The sequence below is a fragment of the Notechis scutatus genome, chromosome 3 (genome assembly GCF_049901735.1).
Source record: "Notechis scutatus isolate UNSWTSFEM ecotype Mainland chromosome 3, rNotScu1.2, whole genome shotgun sequence".
NCBI classification, from domain to species: Eukaryota; Metazoa; Chordata; class Lepidosauria; order Squamata; family Elapidae; genus Notechis; species Notechis scutatus.
The window spans coordinates 142,712,088-142,726,135 of NC_142011.1; the positions used below are offsets into that span (position 1 = coordinate 142,712,088).

Genomic DNA, 14,048 nt, shown 5'->3' on the forward strand with positions numbered 1-14,048 from the left:
TGATATTTGTAAGTTTACTAACCTCTTTTTCGACACTGGACTTTGCAACTGAATAATCCCCGAACGGACTGAACTAGTGAATGATATATGGACTGTTTGACTATGCTAAAACTCTTACTGGAATAAACTATTTAACTAGCACAGTGTATCTGTTTTACTGAGTGTAAGCTACAAAAACGTTTATCTCACATATTTGCCTGCCTGCCTGACTGCCGTGCACATTCTGCTAGGGTGTATCCCTAACAGACATAAACATAACTTTTAAGAAGTATCAATTCATAGTCATTTCAAGCACCAGGAATGACAGATTCCTTGTTGATAACTTCCTGATTTCTCTAAAGCAGGGTAGAAAACATGTAGCCTTCCAGACTTTATTGAACTCCAACCACAATCATAAAGAAACCCTTGTTTCTCAACAGAGTACATCTTCCATGTTATATTTAATAAAACTTCAAATACATTGCAATACATTTTATAGTTAATTTTATGAAATTATAGGTTTTCCTTCCTTTTAAGATACTTGGTTAAAGAAAATTGCAAAAGTATTCTATACATTGTGCAAGTGTTAAAACCATTTCTGATTTTGATGAAGTGCTTGTAAATGACTCGTGAGTTTGTGAGGTGGTGGTTTTTTTGTTTTTTTGTTTGCAACAGTTTGTACTCATTGTGTAAGCAAAATTGCCATGTTGTTAATACCACAGGTCTGCATACCTGACTTGCTGTTGGTCGTTTCTTTGGATCCCAATTCAACATTTCATTCATGAGAAACAATGCCTCACTGCTGGCATTTGGAATGAGAGTCTTTAGATTTATTGAAACACACTGAGGGAATCGAAAATTCATTGCAGCAGCAAGCTGGTAACCTTCTGGCCAATCGCTCTGTAAAGTAGAATAACAAGAGCAGTCTTTAAAACTAAAAGAAGTAATTTTTATTATTTATTGTTGAATGCCTGCAACTATTATTTTTGGTTAATTTGTTTAACCAAAACCCAAACTTGTTCACAGATAGTCTTCAAATACCGATTGCAATTGTGACTGGCAACTCCATCGCTTAAGTGACATGATCACAAAATGTAATGATATATGAGAATGACCTTGAAGGACAAGTAGGAAGATATGTTGCCTAGAAACTACCAGACAAAACATGAGGAAGCCCCCAGTGACTTAACAGTTAGAGGAAGTAACTTAGGAAGGATCCACCCTAATTGATCTGCTGGTTAAAAGTGATGGCAGAAGATCTGTACCTTCAGACTTAAAAAATTATGTTAATGTAGCCTAACAATAAAGTAGAATTAATTCATCTAGTTGTGTTTCCTCTCTGGTTTGCTTGAAAGGGCTGACATCAATCTTGCAAGTCTCAAGGTACACATTTCCCATGACTTATGTCATTAACACTGATCAGTCTCTGAACACACAATAAATGAGGATTACCTGTGTTATGTACTGGAAAGTTAATTATAAAAAGAGTGATAATGTTAATCCCCACAATGAGAATGGGTGGACAAGTAACAGAGCTAGCAGAGATGACAAAATTGATTGTTTTTAATTAGAGAAAAGAACGTATCCAACTGTGTTTCTCCCTGGAAATTGCTTCTGAACCTGACTTGGAGTGGCTGCTCCCGAGTGTGAGGGTGCTCAAAGGTGCACTCCCAGGGAATTGGGGTGATTGCTGTAAGGGTATGCTAGTGGCGGGGGAGCATGAGCAAAATGGGGTTTGGAGTGGGTATGCATGGAGGTGGAAGACTTAAACTGAGCAACTTAAACAACTTTCCCTACTGGTTTTCCCCATTGACTTTACTTGTGTGAAGCCAGAAGAGAACACTGCAATTTGCAAACACAAGACAATGGAGTACTGCAACTATTAGAAGTAAAAGCCTGGCCAGCAAGTGCTCAGATCAAGATCACATGACCAGGGCCGCTGGGATAGCCAGAACTTTGATAATCGATCTTAGCCACCGCTCATTAAACACCATCATTATTTCAAGCAGCTGGTGAATAAATGGTCATTAACCAAGAGCTACCTGTTATTTTAATTTTATTCCCACCAATTGTAATAATACACATTTTCAAAATGCTTTACCTTCTTTGGAGTTCCTAACACCTGACAAATTTTGAAAATTTCATCAACTTCACTTGTTCCTGGAAAAAGTGGTCTGAGTGTATATAGTTCAGCCATTATGCTACCAACAGCCCAAATGTCAATAGGGGAACTATAAATAGAAGATCTCAATAAAACTTCGGGTGCGCGATACCTGAAAAGGGTGAAGAGAAATAATTGATAACTGATCAAGAGGCTTATAATGTGAGTGAAATTCCCATTAAAACTCACACTTACCATCTGGTAGAAACATAATCTGTGTATGGAGGCTGAGATCTTAGTTCTCTAGCCAATCCAAAATCAGCAATTTTAACAAGTTCTGGACCCATACAAAGAAGGTTTTCAGGTTTCATATCTCGATGAAAAAATCCTGTAAACATGAATGTAGAATCAATAGATATCGATGGAGTGGATTTCAAATTCTACTAATAATAGGAATTTTTATTTTGTACTACATGGATTGCCATAAAAACCTGCTTTTAAATTTTGTTTTCAAACTGCACTAAATACAAACTTCAAAAATTTATCAATCAGCTCCCAATATAACTGGGAGCTAAGCTATTTCAGAGATCTGTTACTAATTGGGTCAAACTACATTTGATCTGGTTATCAAAACTTTAAAAGAAATGTTTTTGAGATATAGAATGAAATTAAGAATAGTATATGTTTAGTGAACAAAACAAACAACTAGGTCAGATTTTTTCATGATTAAAATAAATTTAGCCTAAGCATCATTCAGCCTACATTTAATGTAAACTTCTTCATACCCCTTTAAATACATCCAAAATTGTTTCTTTTAAAAGCATAATATTCACAGTAACAATAATCTTTGAAATTTGTTCTCCCCTTTACAGAGTCAATTAAAGTCTTGCAATAATATCACAACTGGTATTAGAAATCAGGAATCTGACTCTCTGAAATAGATTACAGCAAGACCAATGTAGAAGTAGGCCTAGATCGGATGACAAAAGGATTGTAAAGTATTACAATAAAAAGAATAAAACTGAGAGGAAAAAAATGTCAGGAAGCTAACATTTTAGGATGTAACAAATCAAAACTTTGTGTTTCTCATAATAAATTTATACTACTCCAAATCCATACACTCTGCCACTAAAGGAGTGTCTTCTATAGATTTCTACAATACTGCACCTCGCTCTACAATTTCTGCTGGTGCAGAACACTGTAAAATGTACTGCCTGCATTCTAACAACAACAAATGGATAGGGAAATTTGTACCCTCTAATAAAAATTAGGCAGCCAAACATTATGATATATACAAAGGCACAGAGTGACTTTATTCAACTTGGATACTACACAGTACACACTATGAAATATGACAGCCCATTAAATGTCAATAATCAGAAATGTGAACAAAATGAATTAGGATTAGTGTGGTTTTGGAATAAGTGCTGGTCATCAAAAACCTGATTAACACTTATAAAAAAAGTGTCCCCTACAAGAAATCAAACAATTAAACCTAGCCCATACTTCCAACTTCCACCTGAAGTGACTTTTTGTGCCCAAATAAAGCACTGTTCTGGATGGAATCCTATGCCATGAAACTGTAACATCGACAACCACCAATCAATTAATATAGTTACTGGGATTCAGTTTCCAGAACATTTGATTCTCAAAATAATCTGATTTTTCTCTGAAGTAATTTATTTAGCAAATTACTTTAAACTTTTTATCACTGGAATATTAGTACCATATATCTATCACGTCTATTATGTCTCCTGTTTGATAAAGTGTACATTAGCCTATTCACTCTAATACTACACAGTAGAAGCAATATACTATACTCACCATGTTTATGGATAAAAGCTAACCCTTGTAATATTTGATACATAATGTTCCTGATGACAGACTCCGGAAACAGTTTATTTCTGTAATGCAACAAATGAACAAGATGAAAAAAAAACATGATTTTTTTCTGATACAAATAAATATGCTTTACTATTTCATTTATTCATTTATCCAATGACTTAACCACTTTTTTTAAAATAAAAATAATTGTAACAGGTAAGTGACCTTAAAGCATATTTTCAATTAAAAAAAACAGGTCTCCTATTAATAAAAAATGCTAGGAACCAGGAAAAGTTGGAAAAAGTTGGAAAAAGGAGAGAAGTGCATTATTCCCTCTTTCAAAATCCTTCATAACACTTCAGCACATTGGCAAAATGTTTCCATGTTTGGATCATATTGTTCTTATTGCTTATGATAAAGTAGCAATCGAGTGTGTGGCTTATTTGGGGAGAAATAATAAAGAGGCTTAAGGGTAAAAAACTGACCTTTTTTAAAGAAAAAAAAATACCATTCAAAATGCAATATTTTGCTATCAAATACCAATAATATAATCTGAGAATAGCGTTGGTTCGGGGGAGGTTTCTCACTTTTGGCTCCTCCCCTGAACCAATGCTATTCTCAGATTATATTATTGGTATTTGATATGTATAATATGAATTAATTATGGTTTAGCAAATATTATATCTAACATAGTCAGTTTGATGTAGTAGTTAAGGTGCTGGTCTAGAAACCAGGTAAGCAGTCCTGCCCTAAGAATGAAATGCAGGTCAGATAACTTTGGGCCAATCACTATTTCTCAGGACAACTCACTCATAGGGCTGTTGTTGTGAGGCAAATAGGAAAGGAAGGAATATTATTTATGTTCACTACCTTATTAATAAAAAAAATACAAGTGTGATTTTTAAAAAAATAAATAAACATCAAAAATTATACTTTATTAAACTATCGTATGTTTTGTGATGCACAGAGAATTATTAAACAATGTGAAAATAGCAAATTGGTTCTAAACATACCTGTCTCTCATTAGCTGATACAGATTTTCCTTCATATATTCAAACACAAAATACAGATGGTCATTTTCTCGAATAACTTCTTTCAGCTTTATTACATTGGCATGATTAAGTTTTTTCAGAGACTATAATACAAGACAACAAATAGTTTTCAAACTTGAATAGAAGTATTTACTCATTATAAAAGGCATACAGATTTTATTTCCATTATGACTTAGGATGCAAACTAAAACTAATGTTTAAAATTTACAAAGTATATAAAGCCATAAAAACTATGTTAGTTAAACTTCTCTGAGTCCCTTTCTTCCTTGTTTATCTAATCTATACAAAAACCTACACTAGACAAGGCTGAAAAGGGGAGAGGAACTTCCATTTTAGCATGGAAAAATCCAATTTTATATACTCTTTTCCATTTGTATGAAGGAAACCAAAGAGAACAAACCCACAAATTATTAGCCTTTATTCGGCAAATAACTTTCTTCAAGGGTACTTTTAAGAAGTCTTCAACCTATAAATGAGTTTTATCAATAACAATTAGCCAAGATTCTAACAATTTGTTTTTTTCTTTCTAGATATTAGAAAAGAATAGTAGTTAGAATAGCAAAACTGGAGTATTTGCACTGAACATAATTTATTAGGTTCTAAATATATTATTAAAATTATCATACTACCCTAATTACCTTAACTTCCCTCAGATTCATACATTCATCCCAAGAATAGAATTTCCTTTTCATTCTGAAATAAAAGTTAAAATAAAATTTTAAAATAAGAGAGTAATACCCCCCAAAATTTTGTAAAACTTGTTAAAATAAACTGAGTTTTAAAATATTAGACTCTTACTTTAAGGGAAATCCAGCAGGAGAAACACCCTACTGTTTTTGAGAGGTCACTCTTTGTGGCCCATTTTTGGCTGGGAGAATGCTGCTGGAGGCCAAAAAGAGGCTGCACAGGGGCCTCGTGGGGACTCCACACGCCCCATTTTTGGCTGCCGGAGTGCTGGAGGCCATCCAGGCCAAAAACAAGGTGTGGGGGACCGCACGCGGCCCCCAGCATCCCTTTTTAGCCAGCAGGGTGGTACAGGAGGCATCCGTCCCATCTCCCCCCCCCGCTCCCCACCCCCTGCCGACCCGCGGAGAACTAAAATGCTGATCCATCCCACAAAAAAATCCAGTTTGATACCCCTGCTTTAAGATAAAAGGTTTGACGGTAAAGTGTCCTTCAAATTAAGTTCACCTCTTGCTGACTTTATGAAGAAATGCTGCCATAAAGTAACAAGACCTAGTCTACCTAAGTAGCATATGTAAGAGAGTATAATACAACAAAGAAAGTCACAGCCAGCAAAGTGGGAATAAGATAAAACAGCACAACCCTATAATTTGATCTCATGGAGATTTCAGAAGCTGATATGTATAGGACAGTGCCGTTAGGTATTAAATGAATATGAGGCTATCATGACACAAACCTTTTAATGGCCACCAGCTCCCCGGATTCATTGCTCTTCCCCATCAGAACACTGCCATAGGTTCCGTCCCCAAGTTGCTTCAGAGTTGTATAACGGTTCATTTTGTAAAAAGTAAGGTAGCCAAATGCTCAAAAATCTTAAGTGTTTCTTTTTCAGAATGGTGCTGTTATATGAGTAAGTAACCTGTCATAGTAGTCATCATAAGTCATCAGTCTTCTTTCAATATTATAACCACTCTATCCAGAAATAATATAGTAGCAAATGGAGAAAAGCTGCCATCCTTACATGGATCCTTGATAACAAAACATATTATATAGGAAACGTTAGGGATCGCACTGGTATAACATAAAATACTAAATTAACATTCTTAATATAAAATTATGCATTCAATGAAGATTGGACCTAAAACAAATGTGAAGTCAGGTAGTCCTCGACTTATAACAGTTCACTTAGTGATCGTTCAAAGTTACAACAGTCTCACAGTGTTGTTGTTTTGGGGAAAATAGAAGGAGGAAAGTATAAGCCTACTGCTTTGAGTTATTTGTAATAATAATAAAGATGGGATATAAATATTTAAGTAAATAAATAAAAAAGCAAGCAAGCAAGCAGACTGTACTTTGTATATGGAATATACCCAACGTAATTATTATAGAAATTAGAAATTATACATCCATATGCGACTGGGAGAGGAGGCAAGGCAACATATGCTTTTAATCTTTATTTGATTTGTTTTAAAGAGGAAGAAATGTAATAAAGAGGTTTAGTCATATTTTTTGATGTATTTTATTCATAATCATATTTTTATGTAAAGCCTTGTTTAGCACATCACACCTTATGTGTATTATTATCTTGCAAATTCAGATTTCTAGGCCAGTTGTATTTAATAATATGGGAACTAAGGCTTCTATCCATCAATGGGCTGAATTATGAAAATGCGTATTTCTGGAATATTACATGTTTTATATATTATAATTATTATAATAAAATAAAATGAAATACTAATAAAATGATAAAATGAAACACTGACATTGCCATTAACCTACACTTGAAATCCACAAAGGAAACTCATCTGTAGTAAGAATGAACTGGGTATATAAGGTGCGAGAAAAAGTGAAACAAATATTGAATATATACAGGGGTTTTTTTAAGGTTAGAACTAGAAATTTAAGTTAAATTTCTGTTTAAAAAAAATTTAATGCATTTCACTGCACGTAAATGCTATTGTACTGTGTTTCCCCGAAAATACTGTATGACATACCCTGAAAATAAGTCCTGGCCTGATTTTTTGGGGGTGGGCCTAATAAGCCCTATCGCAAAAATAAGCCCTAGTGAAGGGGTTAGGCGTGGCCAGCCCAGGAGGCAGCTCAACTGCGTGGCCCCTCACAAACATGGGCAGTGATCCCAGAGGATGGAGGCTCCTTCCCTTTTCCAGTCACTTCACAGAGGCTTGGCCCCTTAATCGAGGCCCCCACAAATCAGCTGAGCCCGAAAGGGCTGGGAGCTCCCTCTCATTCTGCCTCTCCAGGTGCCTAGAGGTATTTCAGCACACTCTTGCCCTGCCTAGGCAACCTTGCAGCTGAGGGCCCTTCTCTTCTGCAGCTCACCTGGTGGCTCTGGAGCAGCTCAGGTCTTGCGTAGGCTGCTGCTACGAGGCAGAAAGCTGTGTGGCGCATTGGGATTGCCTGCTCCCCCCACCTCTGCCCGGCTGCACCTGTGCTGCTGGCCTTGTGAAGGCTCTTCACCCTCCTGGCCGTGCTCTCGGCCGCCCTGCGGCTTCAGCAGGCAAGAGCTCCATGGTTGCCCTACATCCGTCTCTTCCTGCCTGGTACAGGGGCAATTTTGGGGGTGCAAAGGAGGAAAGGTCAATCTCCCCTCCCTCCTTCATTGCCTGTCCTGCTGCCGGGCTGCCACAGAGCTTCTACCTACTGAAAGCAGTAGCTCACCCAACCCACTTCCCGCCAGCATGTAGATATGTAGTTAGATCAAACAGGTTTGCAGATACCTTTCTGAAAGAGTTTTCCTCTCCTGAATGAGGTGACCAGCAAGATCCAATGAATGCTCACAATTCTGCCTCCCTGCTCTACCCTACTCGCAGAAACCAGATTTCCCCTCCCACTCTGCTCATCAGCTACACCAGCCCTGAACACACGCATATGCTTTGGCATAAATCATCCCCAAGGAAAGGAGGATTGGCAAGAAGTTCCCCCCTCCCCCCATTTTCCTGCTGCAGCTAGGAGGGGAAGAGCCCTGCGAGGCCAGCAGCAGCAGGTGCAGCAGACCCAGCAGCCGAGCAGAGGTGGGGGGGGAAGCAGTCCCGATGCACCGCACAGCCTTCTGCCTAATCATAGCAGCAGTCTGAGGAAGACCTGAGCTCCAGTGTCCCAGCAGCAGCAGGGCCAGCAGGCGGGGAGGGGAGCAGAGGCTCGGGCGCACCAAGAGTTTGCTCTGGTTTGTTGCGGCCGCAGGCAAGTAGATGTTGGGACAGAAGGTGGGACCGGCAGTAGCAACACTCCTACTCCCGTCGGTCCCCACGCTTGCCTCCTCTAGGCGAAAGAATAAGACATCCCTGAAAATAAGACCTAGTTCTTATTTTTGAGCCCAAAAGAAAATAAGACCAGATCTTATTTTCAGGAAAAACATGGTATCTGTTTAATGACATAACAGAAGAAGTATAGAAGAGTGTATACAGCCTGAAAAAGGGAACAAGGAGCAAAACATAACTATTCATTTATTATTTAATTCCATGCTTGATTCTCCATACTTTAATACTTTTAAATACTCTGCAAGTATTTCTTATTATTATTCTATCAGGTAACCACTTTGGGACCACAGAATATTCTATACAACGTCATCTGATTCATATGCAAAACTGGCATATTCCCAAGGCAACAACTTGGAGAAAGAGGAAAAGATCCTACTGTAAACAACAGATTGTTCCTTATTGTTGAGAACATGCTACTAATAATCTACTCAAATAGCATTTAGAAAGGATTACAGGAGAGGACACACAGAGGACATATTAACACAACTCAGAAGCTCCTAGCAGTATGAGAAAAATTTAGGAACAAAAAATCATGAATTTGAACAATGAGTTTTAATGAGAATATTCCATTGATAATAATTGTAAGACTATTATCTCAAGATGCAATATTGTACTTATAAAGGAACTTAACAATTTAAAAAAAAATATTTTAAAAAGATGACAAATTTAATGATACAAACTACAGGTAATCCTCAACTTACAACAGTTCGTTTAGTGACCGTTCAAATTTACAACGGCACTGAAAAATGTGACTTATGACCGTTTTTCATAGTTACGATCTTTGTAGCATCCTCATGATCATGTGATCAAAATTCTGATGCTTGGTAACTGGTTCATACTTATGACTGTTGCTGTGTCCCAGGATCATGTGATCACCTTTTGTGACCTTCTGACAAGCAAAGTCAATGGGGAAGCCAGATTCACTTAAGGTTACTATATTATCGAGTGCAGTGATTCACTTAACAACTGAGGCAAGAAAGGTCATAAACTGGGGCAAAACTCCTTTAATAAATGTTTCACTTAACAACAAAAAAATTGAGCTCAATTGTGGTCGTAAGTTGAGGACTATCTCTATTAAAAATCATTTTAAGCTGACAAGACTGTGTACAAAATAATGCCATACCAAATTGAATCCAGATCTGTGCAATGTTTTATATCTGAAGGCCAATTCTGCAAATGTTAACATTTTGACCAGGGGGCGCTCAAACAACAATGTATCTTGCCTTCCCACTTGCCTCACAACAGGTCAGATCAACCAATCAGACTGCAGAAAGTGCATCTCCACACAACCCATAATTGAGAGTTGGGAATTGTGCGTACAGACCTATCTGCAACCTACACTTACAATCAACTCTTTAACAGTAAGTATGTGTTGACACCTAAACACAGTTGCAGACAAGTCGAGCTTCAATAGACAAGTCTATGCAGTTTTCCTGACAACGTTCTCAGAAATGGTTTGCCATTGTCCATTTTCTGAGGTTGACAGTGAGTGATTGGTCCCAAATAATTCCATGCCTATGGAAGGACAGAACTCAGGCTCCTGGTGCAATATCTTAACCTCTAAATAAAACTATTAAACAGAAGCAGCAAGGAGTGATAAAAGTCATTTATTTCTACCTTGTCCTAATGAAAACTTTACGTGCAACATTCCATAGCAACTTTGAACTGGGAGAAGTTCAAAGAAAATATTTACACAACATATTATTGTCAAAAACAGGGAAAGATAAATTATATCCCAAAACTGGATTGTATCACTATGTGAAGAACTATGCATTTGCTGAGCACAGGTTCCACTAAAACAGATTATTCCTAGATTCTGGCTTTCTGTTGGTATAATGCAAAGGCTGATTAATATCATTCTGTATCAATACTTAATGCAGGCATGATATTCCCCTCTGAAAAAAAAATCGGGGCCGGCCAAAAGAGACCCCCCCCACCGCGCGCCAAGAAATCGCTGCCCAGCTCCCTTTTCCTGCCGCTCAGCGGCCTCCGCTCGCGCCGCCCGCCCGCCCGGGCTCCGCTCAGGTATCCGGCTGGGGCTGTCAGGAGTTGCTACCGCCGGCGCGGCTCCGCGCGGCTCCAGTCCCGCGTTGCCTCGGGAAGGGAAAGGCAAAACCAGGAGCCGCTGCTGCCGTTGCAAAGCGCCGCCGCGGCTCTTCCTTTTTGCCTTTCCCTTCCTGAGGCAACGCGGAACTGGAGCCACGCAGAGCCGCGCCAGCGGTAGCAACTCCTGACTCGGGGCCTCCGAGGGGAGGAAGGAGGAGAAGAAGGGGGGAAGGGGGGGGCGATTCCCAAAAAAATCGGAATTCCGATTTTAATCGGAAGAATATCATGTCTGTTAATGGCATGGTTTTTTTAAAAAAAATTGACTGAATTACTGTTTCTATGCATAAAATACATTTCGTTATTTCTGTTTGACTTTGGGTGTGGCTTTTTAATATTAAAATAATAATAAAAACAGCATGTTAACAAATCCAGTTACCATATTCTATCATGCTTATAAGATGCTTTAAGATGTATAAAGCATTTGCCGTAAATCTCATCTGGACTCCTAGTGCTTAATCCTATAAATAACTGGATGAATCAGTGGACTGTGCTATTAACTCTTAATTATGCTAGATTAATACTTGATAGGCCTCACTCACATAAACTTTATTTTTACAAGATATACCCTATGGATGCTCAATTTTACTTTTTATTATACTTTTCATTTTTATGTTTTCTCATTGAAAGAGTAAAACAAAATAACTACATTAAACAGAAGTTTTAATTCTCACAAACAGAAATCAAAGACAGTCTTCATACATATTATGCAAGTAAAAGCCCAGCTATTCTCATATTGCAAAAACATTTGCCTGATTTCAAGAGTGTTCATAATAGCTACATGATGTTCATTATTATTATATTTTGTTTTAAATCTAGAAATAATTTTAAATCTTTGTTCAAATGCTAGGACTGATGGACGCTGGCTACAAATGTATATTCATAAAATATACTTTTTCAATATAAGACCAAAAAATTCTGTTCCTTCATATATAGGTATACAATAAAATGCTATGAAAAGGCAGAGCTAGATGCTACTCCTTCAAAATGCGGCTATTAATGATTATAAATTGAAAGTGTTTTGATTATGAAAAAAATAAATGTATCTGAAATGAGCAGTTTCCTTCAGTCTTCTTCCTTGTTTACTTTTACAGGATAAATAGTTGTTGTTGCTAAACACTGACACAGTGTTACCAAGGTAGTAAAACAGATATTGCACATTCACGCAGTCCTGTGAAAACTAAAGTCTTCTTTAGACTTAGACCAGATGACATGAATTAAACTTTCTTTTCTTGGTGTCTGTACATCTGTCATTATTTCTATATTTTCCTGAAAGATTAAGAAGTTTTTTAAAAGCTTTTCACCATTTATTCCACAATATTTTCTTCACTTACTTAAAACTATTTTACTAATTTCAATGGAAGGTACACTTCAGTCCTCTGAAGAATTGAGTATACCTATCAAATACTATATAGAGTTATGCCTACTAATGCAAAATGAAGTCAAAATACCAGACTTAATCCTTTTCAGTAATAAAAATACACAAAGCTTACAGAACCTTTGAACAAAGTTCATTAATTGAATCACCAGATTACTTAATTAAATTTCTCACAAAATTGGAATATTTAAGTTCGCAGTAATAAATCTGAACTATTCAGTCTCTGAAAAAGTAGATGTTTAAATACTGTATATTAATATTGTTACATATAAAATATTATTGCCATATAACTGTGCTTCATTCTGATCAAATTATATAAATGTACAAAGGAAAAAAATATCTCTCCTACTGCTTCATGTATGCACACTGATGCCAAGATCAAAATTATCCAACTCCAAACTTCATGGTGCAATTACAAATAATTATTTTGCAATAATGTTAAGTAGTTCAAACGTGCTAATTAGACCCACAGAGTTCATCTATGAAACTGTTTTCATTGTAAAAAGCAAAGGCAAAATCTATTTCACACACAATCATTCACACATATTTTATACTTACAAAATAAAATCCACTGAGTGCAGATGACTCTAAAGGACTAGAGACATCTCTTACAAAAGAACAATCATATTGTCAGCAGAAGTGTATCATTAGCTTATCAACTAAACCCCAGGGCACCCATATTCCAACTGTTATTCCAGGACAGTCCTTGGGCAACTTTGTCATCATTATCACAGATATTTTCCTAGTTCAAGAGGAAATAAAATTGAGGAAATAAAATGTGTAAAAAAAATGCTACCTTGCACTTTGTGAAATATAATCAGTAATGGATAAAGTAATGAGAAATAAAATTGGAACGTTATTGCATATATTTCACTGTTGCCCACTGACATTTAAGTTTGAGAAGGGTTCACTTTTGCCACTCAACCCAAACAATTCCCTATCCCTCGGATGCCTAAGGCTCCATAGGCTTATTCTCAACTTAATAATGGGCCGAGGGGCAAAACTGAAAATAAAACGCTTCAATCTTTCTTTTGATCAGAGGTGCACATCATCAATAGTACTTACACCTAAGGGGGGGCGGGAGGGGAAGGTCCGGGAATAAATCGACCTGAAGAGGATTAAATAAGTTTGTTCTTGTAGTACAGCGAAAGTTAAGGCTCTACGGATGCTTTGGGACTACCGTGCCCATCAGCCGCAGCCCCTGCAGCCAACTGTGGAAACCGAAGTCCAAAATATTTGATGGGACGCGCGAGTCCGGTCCCGATCGCGAACTCGAGCCCCGCGGGAAAACCCATCCCTGCTTCGACGAGCCGTGGCCGCTCAGCCTCGCTTCCTCCCCCCATCATCCACCCACCCCCAGCCTTCTCTTCGCCCACTATTACTCCGTCCTCCCTGGCCACGCACTCACTGCTGAACTCTTGGCCGCCCAGGGAGGGTCCAGGGCCTCCTCCTCCTCCTCCTCCTCCGGAGCCTCCTTTCCTTAGCTGCCTCATCCCACCCTCCGAACCGTCGGCAGCTCCCACGGCACCAGCGAGGCCGGGCTCGGCACCGACTCGTCACCTTGGCAACAGCGCCTTCTTAGCGAATCCCCAAGCGAACTTGCCGTCGCGAGGGAGCCCACGAACGGAGTGGGCGGGACTTAAAGAAGA

General features: G+C 38.0%; 1 protein-coding gene across 10 annotated transcripts in view; it reads right to left on the reverse strand.

The window, feature by feature from the left end:
- The window catches only part of MAK (male germ cell associated kinase), a 34,620-nt gene extending 20,572 nt beyond the window's left edge, over window positions 1–14,048 (reverse strand). For 4 of the 10 annotated variants that reach the window (XM_087961289.1, XM_087961288.1, XM_026670050.2 and 1 more), the window contains exons 1-8: window positions 13,808–14,010; window positions 6,377–6,668; window positions 5,595–5,649; window positions 4,918–5,039; window positions 3,905–3,984; window positions 2,336–2,468; window positions 2,081–2,252; window positions 712–879 (exon numbers count right to left, since the gene is read on the reverse strand). In XM_087961289.1, the coding sequence (XP_087817415.1) occupies window positions 712–879; window positions 2,081–2,252; window positions 2,336–2,468; window positions 3,905–3,984; window positions 4,918–5,039; window positions 5,595–5,649; window positions 6,377–6,477 (831 nt within the window). In that variant the 5' untranslated portion in view covers window positions 6,478–6,668; window positions 13,808–14,010. Of the gene's footprint in view, window positions 1–711; window positions 880–2,080; window positions 2,253–2,335; window positions 2,469–3,904; window positions 3,985–4,917; window positions 5,040–5,594; window positions 5,650–6,376; window positions 6,669–13,807 lie in introns of all 10 variants that reach the window. The other 6 variants (XM_087961290.1, XM_087961295.1, XM_087961294.1 and 3 more) reach the window with 5 other exon arrangements.